Source organism: Natator depressus, chromosome 19 (genome assembly GCF_965152275.1).
Source record: "Natator depressus isolate rNatDep1 chromosome 19, rNatDep2.hap1, whole genome shotgun sequence".
NCBI classification, from domain to species: domain Eukaryota; kingdom Metazoa; phylum Chordata; order Testudines; family Cheloniidae; genus Natator; species Natator depressus.
Window position 1 is genome coordinate 15,942,143 of NC_134252.1, and position 14,134 is coordinate 15,956,276.

At 57.7% G+C, this 14,134-nt stretch overlaps 1 protein-coding gene across 1 annotated transcript in view; it reads left to right on the plus strand.

Annotated features, from left to right (window-relative positions):
* Nucleotides 1-838: 838 nt before the first annotated feature.
* FOXO6 (forkhead box O6) overlaps nucleotides 839-14,134 on the plus strand; it is a 93,671-nt gene continuing 80,375 nt past the window's right edge. The window contains exon 1 of the mRNA XM_074934292.1: nucleotides 839-1,559. Coding sequence (XP_074790393.1) covers nucleotides 1,119-1,559 — 441 coding nt within the window. The 5' untranslated portion in view covers nucleotides 839-1,118. The remainder of the gene's footprint in view (nucleotides 1,560-14,134) is intronic.

Below are 14,134 nucleotides of genomic sequence, written 5' to 3' on the forward strand. Positions count from 1 at the left end.
CGCCCCTGGCCCAGGGGAGGGGCCGAGGGGCGGGGCCAGGCCCGCCGCTGGCCCCGCCCCCCGGAGGTGCGGCGGCTGCGGTGGCGGGCGCTGCGGTGCGGTGGCGGCGCGGGGCAGGGCGCAGAGGACAGGGGCAGCCGCCGGCTCAGCATGGGTCCGTCCGGCCCCGTCCCGGGAGAGAGGCGGCGCCAGCCCAGGGCGGCGGCCGCGGGGGAGGCGCAGCGCGGAGCGGGGGCCCGCGGCGCCGGCAGGTGCTAGGTGCGGGGCGTGTGCCGCCGAGCCGCGCTGCCTGGCCGCTCTCGGCTCGCCTGCGCTGGCCGCCACTTCTGCCCAGTCGGCGAAGCAGGCGGCGGGATCCGCCAGTCCCGGGCCGGGAGCCGGCCGCTGCCAGGTGCGTGCGGCCGGAGCATGCCCGCCTGCGCTCCGCCGCCCTGCCGCCCACCTGCCGGGGAGCGGGCCGCCCAGCCGTGAGGAGCCGGCCGCCGCGCCCTGCCCTCGCCGCCTCTCTGTGCCCAGGGCAGGCGGAGCCGGGCTCAGCGCGCAGGCTGCCCTGTTACTTGCCCCGCTGGCCGCTGGGATCCCCGGACTTGCCCGCAGCCTTCCCGTTGCCCGTCCGGGAGGGCTCCGCTGCCGCTCGCCGCCCGGGCTCCCGAGCATCTGTTGCTGACTGAACAGCCTCCCTCGCTCCCCAGCCTGGCCCCGATGGATGCAGCCGCCCTCGCCAGCCCCCGCCCGCCATGCGCCTCTGGCTGAGCCCCCCGGCACTGGGGCCGTTCCGTGCGGGGGAGCTCCGCGCCCCTCCCTGCCTCGGGAGCCCCCATCGTGCAGCCCCCCATCTGAGCTCTCGCGTTACACTGCTGCGGGCTGCCATGGGGCTGGGGCCAGCTGCCTCCTAGGTGCCGGCGCTCGGCTTCGGACTGCTGTGCGTCCTCTCCCCGCTGCCGGGGCCTCTTCTCCCCGCCCCGCTGCACTCCAGGGTCGGCCCGGGGGCTGGCGTCCTCCCCCGCCCCTGCCTCTCCCGTGAGCGCTCGCCCCGATCGACTCCCCGCCGTCTCTCCCGCTCCCCGGCCGTGCGGAACCCTGCCGTGACTCCGCGGGGGAGGCGGAGCGGGGGGAACATGGAAGAGAAGCGGCAGGCGCATCAGGTTGAAATCGACCCGGATTTTGAACCCCAGAGCCGGCCCCGTTCCTGCACCTGGCCGCTGCCTCACCCGGACTTCCCCGGGGAGGAGGAGGACGGAGGCGCGGCGGCAGCCGGTGGCTCCCGAGCTCCCGCGACCGGCGGAGCGGCAGAGGGCTCGGAGAACACGGGAGCCGTGGCGGATCGCAAAGCCGCTTCGGCGCTGCCTTCGCTGGGGGCGGATGTTGGACAGCTCCGCAAGGCGAAGAACTCGCGGCGCAATGCCTGGGGCAACCTGTCCTACGCGGACCTCATCACCAAGGCCATCGAGAGCTCCCCGGAGAAGCGGCTCACCTTGTCCCAGATCTACGACTGGATGGTCAGATACGTCCCCTACTTTAAGGATAAAGGAGACAGCAACAGCTCTGCCGGCTGGAAGGTACGTACAGCCCCCGCCTGGGGCCAGAGCGGTGCCCGCGCCTCCCTGCCCCCAGGCGCCAGCCAAGTTTAATTTAAATCCCTGTGTGCGACCAGAGAGGCTGCGTTGAATTAATCTGTGTGGTCAGGGGCTGCGCTTGCAGCTGCCCATTTCCAAGCGGGGAGCGGACAAGTTTCTCTCTCTGTACCATCAGAAATACCGGCTAGGTCCCTGCTTGTGAGCGGAGTTTCATTAAGGCGATGCATGTGGTCAGCGGCTGGGGCCATATCAGTGCATGTGTGGTTAGGGGACGGGCAGCTTGATCTATTTGATCAGAGCTCTGGTTTTACCTGGAGCTGGGCTGGGAGAGATTTCCCATCCACATTTGTGCATCTGCATACAGGGGAGCAGCAAGTTTTCCCAGCTTCTCTAGGGTGGGGAGAGAGAAGAGGTTCCTGTTGCCTTGTGTGTGTTAGCAGGGAGATCCCTACCGGGCTAACTTGTCTACAGCAGCTCCCGTTCACCTGTTCACCCATTTTGAATGGCCCTCCCCCTTCCTGAAAGCTGGCGAGGGATCATTCTCGCACTGAGTTCTTGCTGCCGCTGTGTTATAACTGCCCGTGCACCTGCCCCCCTGGAACGGACCCTGGGCAGCAGAAGCAGGGAGGTGCTTGTGTGTGCAGGACTCTGTCTCCTGCTGGTGTTAATTGAAACCTGAGTCAGATGAATGACACCAGAGACTTGCCCCTTCCCTCCCTCTTTTCCGTGTGGTTATGTTATACATCTTTGTTCTGGGGTTGCATTTTAGAGGAAGGAGTCTGAGAACAAGAGGTCTGGGGGAGAGGGGAGAAATCCATGTCTACTTTATCGCATGAGAAGTGACTGGCTCACCTCTTTCAGATGCTGGCCGGGCTAGTGGCCAGCAGAACTGGAGTCAGACATGTGACAGCGGTCTTGGCTCCCGGTCTGTCAGGATAAAAATTGGTGCTGTGCTATAAGCCGTCTTTGCCTGCCACACGTGAGCATTGGAGCATTATTAATTACAGTGCTGCCAATCCCCAGCACTGTGGTGCGAGCGAGTGAGTATGGGGAGGTTACATGGACGATTGGGATTTGCCCAGCAGCATAATGTGCTTCTGTTGTGTGGTCAGTAAAGTGACATTAGGGGAGTCCCGTCCTACAGTTGGAGAGCTAAATTTGCCTGGTTTGCCCAGAGAGATGTCGCCTTGCTAATTGTCTGACGGCAGCGAGGCAGACGGCTCTCCACAGACAGGTGAGCTCCAGAGAAATGGCTTTGTGAGGCTCCTTTCGCTGTACATGTGTGAGTCTTGGGGAGATCAGGATTTAACTCTTGCAGCGCGGTGAGGGGAAAGAAGGCACAGAGGTCTTTCCCCTCGGAAGGTGCTGTGCTTCCCTCCCCTCATGTGCGCGCACACAGCCCTCTGCTCTCTGGATTTGGTTTCACTGGCAGGCTGTTGCCTTTGGTTTGTTAAATATTTCTGTCAGCAACCATCGATTCCCCTCTTACTGTGTTTTCCCCTGGAGCTGTTACACGGGCACTCCTGGAGCTAAGCGGTGGGGGAGAGGCTGTGCTGAGCTCAGTCGCACCTGCCGGTGGAGGCGTTGTCTCTGTCACAGCACCCTGCCCAGTCGGAAAGGGCACTTTTACAAAATGACTGCCACTTGGAGACACACCTCATGTTAGCAACACTTGGCAGAGCGGAGCGATTGCCTTGTGTCTAGATGGTGTCCATAAACTAGGAGGTGGTTTCCCTTAACCCCTCCCCTAAACCCTGTCACCTCCAGTGTGATTAGTGGGTAACAAGCAGTGTGTTCATTAATACCAGGGCTGCTGTGGGATATGGGCCAAACTCTGTCCTGGCATTAGCGAACCCAGCTCCCATTGGGGTCAGGAGGAGCTGTGCCCATTTCTGTCCGTGCTGAGCCTACCCCCACTTCCCCCTAATGACTTGGAGGCTGGCCTGCTCCGTCCCCAGGGGATGTCCCTGGCTGCTATGAGACCTTTGTGAAGAACTAACTCCAGCAGCACAGGTGTGCAGATAGTATGGTGGTCACTTGTATTAGCAAAGTCCCTGAGGTCCCCACTGAGAACATGCCCCATTGTGCTAGGGGTTGTGTAGATGGGTTCTGCCCCAGAGAGCTTATGCTTTACGTAGCCGTGACAGACAAAAGGAGAATTGTTATCCCCACTCTCCAGAGAGAGGCAGTGACTTGCTCACGCTGATACACGGAGTGTGTAGCAGAGCCCGGAATCAAACTTAGATCTCCTGAGTCCCAGTCCAGTGCTTTAACCTCAGGGCTATCCTCATGGAGAAGGAGCCTAAATAGAACAGAGGAGAATGAGACCATTTTACAGACACGTGCCCAGTAGAAGCTTCCACTGTAAAGAAGAAAATTGTAGCTGAATTAGTATGTGGGGCACTCTGACCAAAGAACACATGAAATCAGCGCTTAGGGACTGGTGGCAGACACACCCACTGAAGTATCAAGGGACTGGGAGGGGCCAGAGACAGCACAAGGTGGCTGGGAAAATGTGGAAAGGTGGAAAGACACTGGAAAGGTGTCTGAGTGGTAGTCATTTAGAGAGCCACAAAATTCCATCACTGGAGGTTGTGAGTGCTGGGCTTCCTTGGGGAACTGAAATGTTATTGGGTGCTCTTAGGCAGCTGCCACGTTCCACCCCAGAGGTGGTTGCATTTCAGTAGTGGGTAAAGAGATTCCCTTCCTATCCCTTGTCAGCTCTCTGGGATGTTGTGTTATTTAACGAGTGTAAAAAATGCTGTATGATCTCCAGATATACGGGCTCCTGGAAGGATAAAGGATTCTTGTTATTGCTGTGGTGGGAGGGGAGAAGGGGGCTTGGGGAGGGTGGGATCAGTGGTGAGGGGTGGGCAAGTTTGCAAACTATGACCTCACTAGAAGGAGACTGAGAGGGTTGAGGATTCAGATGAGCACAGTGGAAGAGCCTTGGCAAGGGCACTCCACAAACCACCAGGGTGGAGCCGGTAATAGGGCTGGGCTTGCAATCGTGCAGTCGGGATGAACAGCAGCTTTGGCCTTGCAGCAGTAAGGGCTTGAATGTGGCTGTTGCTTTCGCAGCCCAGCCTCGGACAGGGTGAGTGCTAAGGGGTTTCCTGTCTGGAGAGCAGGTGTGTCAGAACTGGGACCATCCCCAGCATTCCCTCCAGTGCACCTTGTTGTCTATATGTCACGGCCCCGCTGCAGCCCACGGCTAAGAGACCAGACAACTTCATAGCATGATGGGCTGGTGCTGCTCCGAAGCATCCACTAGGGAGCACTTGTGCATGATGCAGCTTGCGCTGCTGCTTCTGTTCCCCACCCAGAGACTGGAGAGCATCTCCTTACCTGCCCTTTGGGGCAGGGAGGGTCTCTCACCTACCTTCTGGAGAGGGCCACGTACCCTCACAGCACCGTGTGCACCTTAGTAGCAGCATGTGGAGCCAGGGAGCAAAGATTGTGTTGGGTAGCTGCCAGCCCTGAGGGGGATCGCTGATTTCATCAAGTGTTTTGCATGAAAGGGGCTTCATCTGGAGCACCTCCTCCTTGTGGGACCATGTTCTCCCTGGGGAATGACACCCTGAGACAGGCATGCAAGCTGGGAAAGAGTGACTCACCTGGCCAGATGTGGCTGCTGGTCCTCCCCCTCCCCCCACACTGCTCCCCATTTGAGGGGGATGCTATGGCCACAGAGATGTTTGGAGGTGGGGGGGGGGATAACCCAGGCAAGGAGCCAGTGGAACTCAGAATGCTGCAGCGAAGCTGGGAGCATGGTTGGAGCCAGGATGGGGTCTAGAGCCCCAGCACCTGCCTTGAGGGAGAAGAGAGGATCGTGCACTTGGAGAGGAGAAGTTCTGCTGGGGCCTCTCCCAGCTCTGCTCCGAGGAGCATAGGGCATGCCTGCAGGAGTGTGGACTCCTGTTCGGGACACTGCTGCTGCAGCTGGGGAAGGAGGCAGGAACAAAGGATCTGTCAGGTGCTCAGCCATTATTGGACATTAGTAGGCATTTTGTCTGGGCAAACCTATCCGCCCTGCTTGGCCAAGGAATCCCAGGCAGCCGGGTGCCTTCCATGACCCAGAGGATTTGGTAAAGGAATTGGGGGGTGAGTGCAATTTGCTTCCAGGGCCTTGGCCAGAGGGGACCCGTCCCCGTGGATGGCAGGTGGTTCCCGCACTGGCTGATGGCGAGCGGCGATTCTGTGCCTCTTGCCTGGGCTGAGAGCAGAAGGGTTTGTCTGCAGTGTGGCACAGCTGCAGTTAGTAACGACTCATCTCCTGCAGCCTCCCGGTGACATTCAGACCGTGTCTGACACCTCCCACACAAGAACAGCTGTCGGCAAGCTGCCTGCCCAGTTCCCAGGGTTGCACACTTAGCGAGAAGGCCCCATAGTGAGCGTGAATGCAGCAGAGCACCTCTGTGCGGGTCCTGACACAGCATTCCCGGGCGCAGATGGCCCTTGTGAATTTGGGAAGAGAAGGGTTTCCAGTACCCCCGAGCCAGGAGCCCTGTGTGGGTACATGGCGCTCTCCCTGTCTGTATCAGGGCACTCTGGACCCACATTCCCTGCCTGTGTTTGCTGTTGGGGGGGCCTGTAGCAGCCCCTGCGGGCTTTGGATTGATGTGCTAAGTACCTCTTTGGTCTCCCTGTCCTTCCCGTGGTGTTTGCTGAACCTCTGTCCTGTGCTCCCCCGCTGATCCCTGTGTGCACCGGAGGGGACCGCTTTCTCTTTTTCTCCAGCAGCCAAAGAAGCAAGGCTGCCGTGGAGCTAAGCCAGGCCGTTGGGCTTTCTTGGCTGGGATCAATGAGTCCTGCGTGTCCAGCAGCAGCCACAACTGAACTGGGGGTAAGGGGATGTGTTGGTGTGCGATCCCTGTGAAGTGCCAGTGTGCCAAGGCTTTAATGCCAGACCTGCTGTCTCACTTGCAGCACCCCACGTAGCGCAGCAGGGAGCCTGGCCTGGCCCGGTGCTCTGAGCTGGCACGGCGTTTCTCTCCTCAGCCTTCTCCCTGAAATAAAGACAGGTTCTGCCCTTTTAATCTGTGGATGTGAGCGGGGGCTGGGAGGGAGCTGCTGAAAGGCCGAAGTACACACCACGCAGTGACAGCTTCTGTCTGCGCCCTGCTTTCTAAGCCTCGCCCCTCACACTGTCCTGTCTGGTCCCTATCCCCGGCCTGCAGTACAGCTGCCTTCCTCCCCAACCTGCCCCAGCAGAACCAAGCCTGGCTCCCTGGGAATGCCCTCCCCTCGATGCACAGCCCCCTCCATGGTGCTAATGATGCTACGCTCCCCTGAATGCCCCCTCACCTGGTACCAGTGCTGGCAGCGGGTGTAACTGGAGTAGGGGGCAGACAAGCTTGTAGTAATGAGCTGCTCATTGCAGAGCCTGCGGAGGCTGCTCTTCTCCTCCTGCCCCAAGCCTGGGAGAGGCATCCTGGCTTTAAAGCGTTTCATTACTGACAGGAGTGTTGGACGGGGGTCTTGGATATTAAAGGCAAAGCCCTGTTTAGCTCCCTGTGCAAGTGTCATGATCCCAGTGCATTGCCCTGAGCGAGGGCGAGGCTGCTGTGCAAAGGGGTAGCTCTAGCCTCATTTCCTGGGTGACTTGCCCCAGGCTACGCAGTGCTAGAACTGGGAGCCAAATCCTGACTCCTGACCTTCTCTGCCCACTGGACACCGCCCCCCCCATCCAGAGCCAGGAATAGAAGTGCAGGGCTCCTGCTCTAACCGCTAGACCGGGCTTCCTCTCAGAGCCAAAAACCGAACCAGGAGCTCCTACTTTAACCCTTTTTGGAGCTAGCAACAGAGCACAGCAGACCTGATTCCTACTCTGCTCTCATCACTAGACGTGCAGCATTTCTCCTCCCCACAACCACACACAGCCATGCCTGGTGCTCGGCAGAGCTATTGTTCGGAAGGGGGCTCTCCAGGATTTGAATACGTCTTTCAGGGCCAACCTGCTGCGTATGGCGACTAAAGGGAAGGTGGGTATCTTTGGGAATCTCTCCTGCACACACACTGCTCCTTGGTTGGCCCTGGGCTTTCTTTAGCTAGGGTGACCAGATGTCCTGATTTTATAGGGACAGTCCTGATTTTGGGGTCTTTTTCTTATATAGGCTCCTATTACCTCCCCCTCCATCCCCTGTCCCGATTTTTCACGCTTGCTGTCTGGTCGCCCTATCTTTAGCATTCACAGCCGTTTCCTCCTGCCCCATACCTGGACCTGACACATGGCTGTGCACAGCCTTCCCCAGCGCAGGGTGATTGTTTCCGTGTCCTTGGGGGAAGGCTGAGTGATCTTTGCCCCTGCAGTGAGAGAATGCAAGCACAGTGCATGGGGATCTGAGTTTGGCTGGTCTATCTGGGAGCCTGCAGGGGAGATGACAGACTGCTCAGGAGCAGTGTTCTGCCCCTACTCGAGCCTCAGGGTGGGAACAGCTGCTGGAGGAGCCGAATAATGAGAGCACATTTCCCGTCCCCTCCTGGAGCCCCTTTCATCCAGTGAAAAGAAAAGGAGGACTTGTGGCACCTTAGAGACGAACCAGTTTATTTTTGCGAATCTTTTTGCGAATACAAACTAACACGGCTGCTACTCTGAAGCCTTCATCCAGTGGGCTCACATCACTTTGCAATCATTAACATCCCCTCCAATGGAGTGGGTGGCAGTAGCCCTGCCTTACATTTGGGGAAACCGAGGCATGGTGTTTAAATGACATGCCCACAGTCAAACTTTGGAATGGGACAGAGGAGTCTTGGCTCCTGGTCTCCATTGTATTCAGACCTTTAGGCTGTGCTGCTTCCAGTGGCTAAAGGGGAGCTGTGCTCTGGGGCACGTCCTGGGGACCCCCAGCGTGCAGTGTGAGTGGCAGCACACCCCCTGTGCTGTTATGCCAGGCACGTGTGCTGGAAACCGCTGCTTTTTCCCCGGACCGGGCAGCCAGTGCCTGTGACTGACAGTTCTGCTTAATTAGGGAGTCGTTATTTTATCAATTCCAAAGCGCTTGAAGTTTTCTGCTCCAGCTCACGCTTCCCACTTGTTAATGGGAAACCAACACCCTCCGTCAAAAGGCAGCAGGTCTGATGCATTCTAAGGCTCTGCGGCTCCGGTTTGACGTCCAAAATAGAACACTCAAGCAGTCAGCTGGTGGATGGCTGCTTGACGTAGCTCTGACAGTGCCGAAAGCCTTAATTTCTGTGCCCTCCCTGTCCCATGGTGCACTTTGCACACCGCCTCAGCAGGACAGCACTGCGGCCACAGGCAAGTGGGTGGCTCAGGCCAGGGAAAGCTCAGCATAGGGGCAGGGTGGAAACCCCATTGCTTGGGACATTTCCAATTTGGGCTGAGTAGTGTGGCCCCTCCTACCCTGCTCCAGGGCAAGAGCAAGGTGAGAAATGCAGGGGGCATTATAAAGTGATGGATTCATTTCTGGAGCACGGTGCCCCCTCCCAGGAGGAGGGTGGAGAAATGACAGGTAGCAGCCAGCTGCAGCCCATTGCCTGCTCCTCCCAGCACAAAGCACCAAGAGCTGATGCTGCGTGGAGAGAAGGAGCCCTTCGCTTCTCTGCTTGCTTTGAGGGTGATTTTGGGGCCTGGGGCTTGGTCCACATGCCATTATCCTGGGGTAAGGAGAGGTGTGATTTTAAACCTGTTCAGTTAAATTGCTGTAACCTCCTGGCAGCTGCTTTCAGGAACTGGTTAAGCCCTTGGAGGTCTGCATGGGGGTTAGCAAAATGGGCTGAAAAGTGCAGCGTGGGAGCAGCTGTCTCCTGCAGGCTCTGCACTGCCAAGAAGTGGGAATGAGGGGCGGACTGGCTGGAGTGAGAGGTGGGGCAGGGAGTGAGGGGGAGCTGGAGAGCTGCAGTGCCCGGGCTGCCTGTCTCTTGTTGTACCTGTTGCTGAGCAGCCCTCGTGAGCCCAGATACTCTCTCCCTCTGGCCCCTCCTGGGGGAAACGCCCTTGCCTCTCAGGGCCTGCCAGCTTGGACCCATGCTGCATCACCTGGGCCACTCACCAGGCTCCAGTGTTGTTTCAACTTCCCATTAGCACCCGTGCAGCGGAGAGCAAAGTTACTTTTGCTCCTGGGCAGCCGGTACAGCAGCAGCTGCCCGGAGGCTGGCCACTGTGGAGTCCCCGTGCCTCCCATACTCCACTCCCCTTCCTCTCCATACGTGGAGATCGTTCCCCAGTGATGCAGGATGTTAGTTGGAGTCCACGGAGAAGAGGGACTTGCAGGGAGCTCCTGGCCATGACTGCTCCAGGCTGTGATTTGGAGGGGAATGAATGACTCTCACACCAAAAGGGACGGGGTGACCAGAGCTCCTGGCCCCTGCCTGATGGAGGCTCTTCAGGAGCAGGTTTACACAATGCCCCCGGCATGATTAGCAGGAGGTTCCCTGCTCCTAGGACAAGGCTCGGTGGAGGCGGCAACTTCTCTGTTTATGGGTCCTAGGCAAAGTGGGGCCATGAGCCACCACCCCTTTTGCTCCTGCTGGAGCAGGGACTGGGAAGGGACTGACCGGACCTAAGCAGTTCCCCTGAGCTCCCGGCGTGGAGTGGAGGCTGGAAGGGACCCAAGAAAACCCTCAATTTTTACTCCTCAAACACGAACCATAATTTGGCAAACAATCAACTCCCCAAATGACCTTCCCCAGATCCAGGGTCTCTCAGTGACTGTGATCCTGGGGGACCAGCAGTGAGCACGAGACCCCCTGGGCTCTGAATCCCTGCTTTGGGCTTTCCCCTCTCTTGCCATCTCCACCGAGGGTGGGAATGCTGGGTTGAACCCTCCAGCCAGTCACCCCAATTCCCTGGGGCTACTAAGCATAGCAGGTGGCTCTGATTGTTGTGGTGATTGGTTTGTGTCCCTCCCTGCAAGCTAGGACCAAGTTGGGGTGATTTGTTCCCATGCCCCACTGCTGATGTCAGGAGAAATGCTCCCTTCTGCAGCCCAGGAGGATCCAGGCTGGGTAGTTGCTGCTGCAGAGGGGAAACCCTCTGCGGATCAGCCTTTGTCCTGTCTCCCTGGGGCAGTCGCATCCCTTGGCCATCCCTCGGAGCTATGTGTTGGTGACAATGCCTCTCGACGTGTGGGGAGGGATGGCGCCAGCTCTTCCTAGACCCTGGGGGTTTAGCTGTGTGTGTGGGAGGCCCTTAGCGGTGGCAGGGGGAGGGCAGCTGGGGTATGAACGCAAGGAAGCCTTGCTGGTAGGGCTCCCTTCCTCCCCACAGCATTTCTCTGGGCTCTCGGGGAGGTTTTCATCCTCTTTTCCCCTCTGAGTTGCTTCTCATGCAGCGCTAACTGCTGAAGTAACACAAACCTGCTAAATGGTCCAGCTTTATGATAACATAAAAATGATACTACAGCAGTGAGTGGGGCTTTATTAACCCCCAGGGAGAGGCTCCAAATGAACAGCTTGCTCTGCTCTGAGCTCTTTTTTCCCTTTATTTTTAATAACCACTGGAATATAAACTACACGTCAGCTGCTGGGGACTAGAAGGGGCACTTCCAGGAGGTCGTTCTCCAGTCTGCTACTGCCTCTCCCCGGCTCTGTCTCTCTCCCTCGCTCGCTGCAGCCTGACACTGGGAGGCAAGTGCCAGATTCCTGGGCTGGGAAATGGATTTCCTGGCATTTGGAATTCTACTTACAAGGCCTTGTAAATATTTTGGGTGGACTCTGATCAGTTCAGTCTCAGCGCAGTGGCTGCTCTGAGCTCCTGGACGCAGAAGGGCCCAGGTCATTAAAGGTGTTGAGGTACCAGGAATGGGCCCCAGGATCTGCTCCATGCTGCTGCCCTTTGGATTGTGATTTCCTAGTGACGCTTCCTGCTGGGAATGGTGTCTGTGCACCCTGCCTACTGCTCTAGGGCCACATTCTCAGCTGGTGTAAATCACCATCGGTCCTTTGAAGCTCATGGGGTTACATCATTTTACTCCAGCCAAGGATCGGGCCTCTAATTTTAGATATCCTCAGTGTGGGCAGGGAGGGGAGCAAGAGGGAAATCAGGAAATAGCAGGGTCCCCCGTCCTCCCTCCATACACTATGAGGCTGGTGTGCTTCGACCACTGGACTGCATTATGTCCCAGCGCTGGCCTTGCGCTACCTGGGGTGCTGCAAAGAGCCTGGAGAGAAGCCTCACAGACACGGTGTCCCATCCCCCAAGTGCGTCACAGCACGTTCCCACCGGGCAGCATGGTTCATCTCCTGGCAGGCCAGCGGTGATGGCAGAAAGGCAAGGAGCGTGGATTCCTTCGGAATATGTGGGGCACATACCTTAGGAGCCAACAGATCCTCCCCAACTGCCGATGGAAGGGTGGGCTGCTGCTGTTCTCCGAGTGCCCATCAAAGGTCACATTTTAGGAGCCACCCCCGTTTATCTTTTACATCGCTCCCGTCCCCACCCCGCAGGGCTGGTATTCTGATACTGCCACATATAATTGTTTGCCCTTTCCATTAGAAGGCCCTGTTTTCAGTTGCTTATAACTTTGCCAAGCATGAGCCGTTTGGGCTGAAACTTTCCACTCTGGGTGTCCACCTCAGGCGGAATGTTTTGGAAAGTTTCAGTGAAAACGGTTCAGCTGTTTTCAAGAATGAAATGAGGGAAAATATGTTGCTTTGCTGATGTTAAAAAAACCCTTCTGTTTCTATAGAAGGGCTAGCACCTCATGCTTTGTAGCCGGGACTTGGAGTTTGTCGGGGGCTCAGCCTAGTGGCAGGGATGTGTCTTCTACTGTTCTCAGGAAGAAACACCCACGTTTGGCTCAGTTGTAAACTGCTGAGCAATCACAGTTTGCACATGATCAGTAGAGACTTGTTAGAACTTGCAGCTAAATTTCCTGTAGATTCCAGCTGTACTCGGCATGCTGCAGGCCAGGCTGCAGTGGCTGGACAGGACTCCCCTGCAATTGCGTCTCCCAGCTGTTTAGGACCGATGCAACTCTGGGCACCAGAAATGAGGGTAGGGAGAGGTGTCCTCTGTGCTCTTACTGCTGTCCTGGGGCAAGGTGTGGGAGGTGGCTCGGCTGTGTGATGGCTGCAGAGGGAGGGAATACGAGCTGGGAGCCGTGGAGGGAGTCAATTGGGAGAAGCAGCCTGGGCAGAGGCTGGGACTGGGAGCCAATGGGGGAAGACTGAGATCAGACAAGGACCTGGGTTGGAGGAAGACGAGGCCTGGGTAGGGGATGAGGAGACAGGACATTGGCCAGGGTGGAAGGGGTCAGACGTGGAGACACCAGCAGCAGAAGAGTCTGTGGCCAGTACTGCAGAGCCCTGCACGGTGGATTTCCTGCTGATGACCCATGATGTCAGTATGATGCCATGTGATGGAATTGGGGGAGGGGGGGAATGTCAGTTTGCTTTTTTAAGAACCTAGGAAATGACACACAATAAATGACATTCAAAGAACATTAAGGGGGCAAGTCTCCAAAGGTAGGGAATGGCCGAGTAGGGCTGCTCATACCACCTTTTTGCCATTAACACAGAGTGCAGCAGGTGGATTTCTTCCTTACAAAGAGCCCCCAGAATACCTTGCAGCTGCCCTTCTTGCTTGTGGAGGCTGCCCTGGGGCCATTTGTGCGAGTGAGCCGGGCTCCTTGTGGACCCTCCTGCACTCAGCCCCAGCTCATTGCCCAGGCCCCTCTCAGACAGTTACAGCTTTTGCTCACCAGGGTGGTAAGGATTGGAACCTCTGAGCTAAGGCTAATGCCTGGGGTCCCACAAGCAGTCCCGCTGCCTGGCCCTCACTGCCAGGGATAGGCCCTGTGCCCCTTTGCTGCTGGTGCTTCAGTTGCCCGGGAACACATGCGTGAATATCCACTTAGTGCCAAGCCACAGCCTCAGCCTGGGTGTATTGCTGCCTTTCCAACCCTGCCGCTGTGCCCCCCACGGCAGCACCCTGTCAGCTGCTTATTTCCCCCTCCCTGTCCCTGTCGGCAGTGGGCTGTCCTGTCCCTGCTCCCATTGCGTTTAATTAGCTAGATGCTTCCTGTCCGCTCCTCTCGCCTGCTGAAGGTGCCTGGCTATTGTGAGGTGAAAGACACTTTGGGTTACAGGAGGACACTTGGAACAGGTCACCCGCTTGCTGCTGAAGCTCATTTTGGACGGCATCTGTTCATTATTATGTGTTGGCTTGGCTGCTTGCCAGCAAGGCGAGCCCAAAGCCCAACACAGACATTGCTTTCACCCGGCGGAGGAGAGGGGCTGCTTTCCTGTCTCTGCCTCACCCCAGGAAGGGGAAACACAGGCGCTCACAGTAGAACCTGTTGGGATCGGGGCCCCATGGTGCTGGGTGCTGTGCAGTCAGAGGAAGGCATGGGCCCCCTCCCCTTGCAAACAGGGAAAGCTCAGCTTCCCAGAGCAGGGGACAGCAGCAGCTAACGCCTCCCCACAAGCCCCTCGTGGAGGTAGGGGAAACTGAGGCACAGAGCAGCAAAGCCCACATGTAGCTGAGGAGGGTATAGACCCCAGGAGTGTTGGCTCCTTGCTCTAACTCCCCACGTGGGTTAATGTCTGGCAGGGAGAGCTGAGCTCTTGCAGCGCTCTGTCTCTCACACTCTACA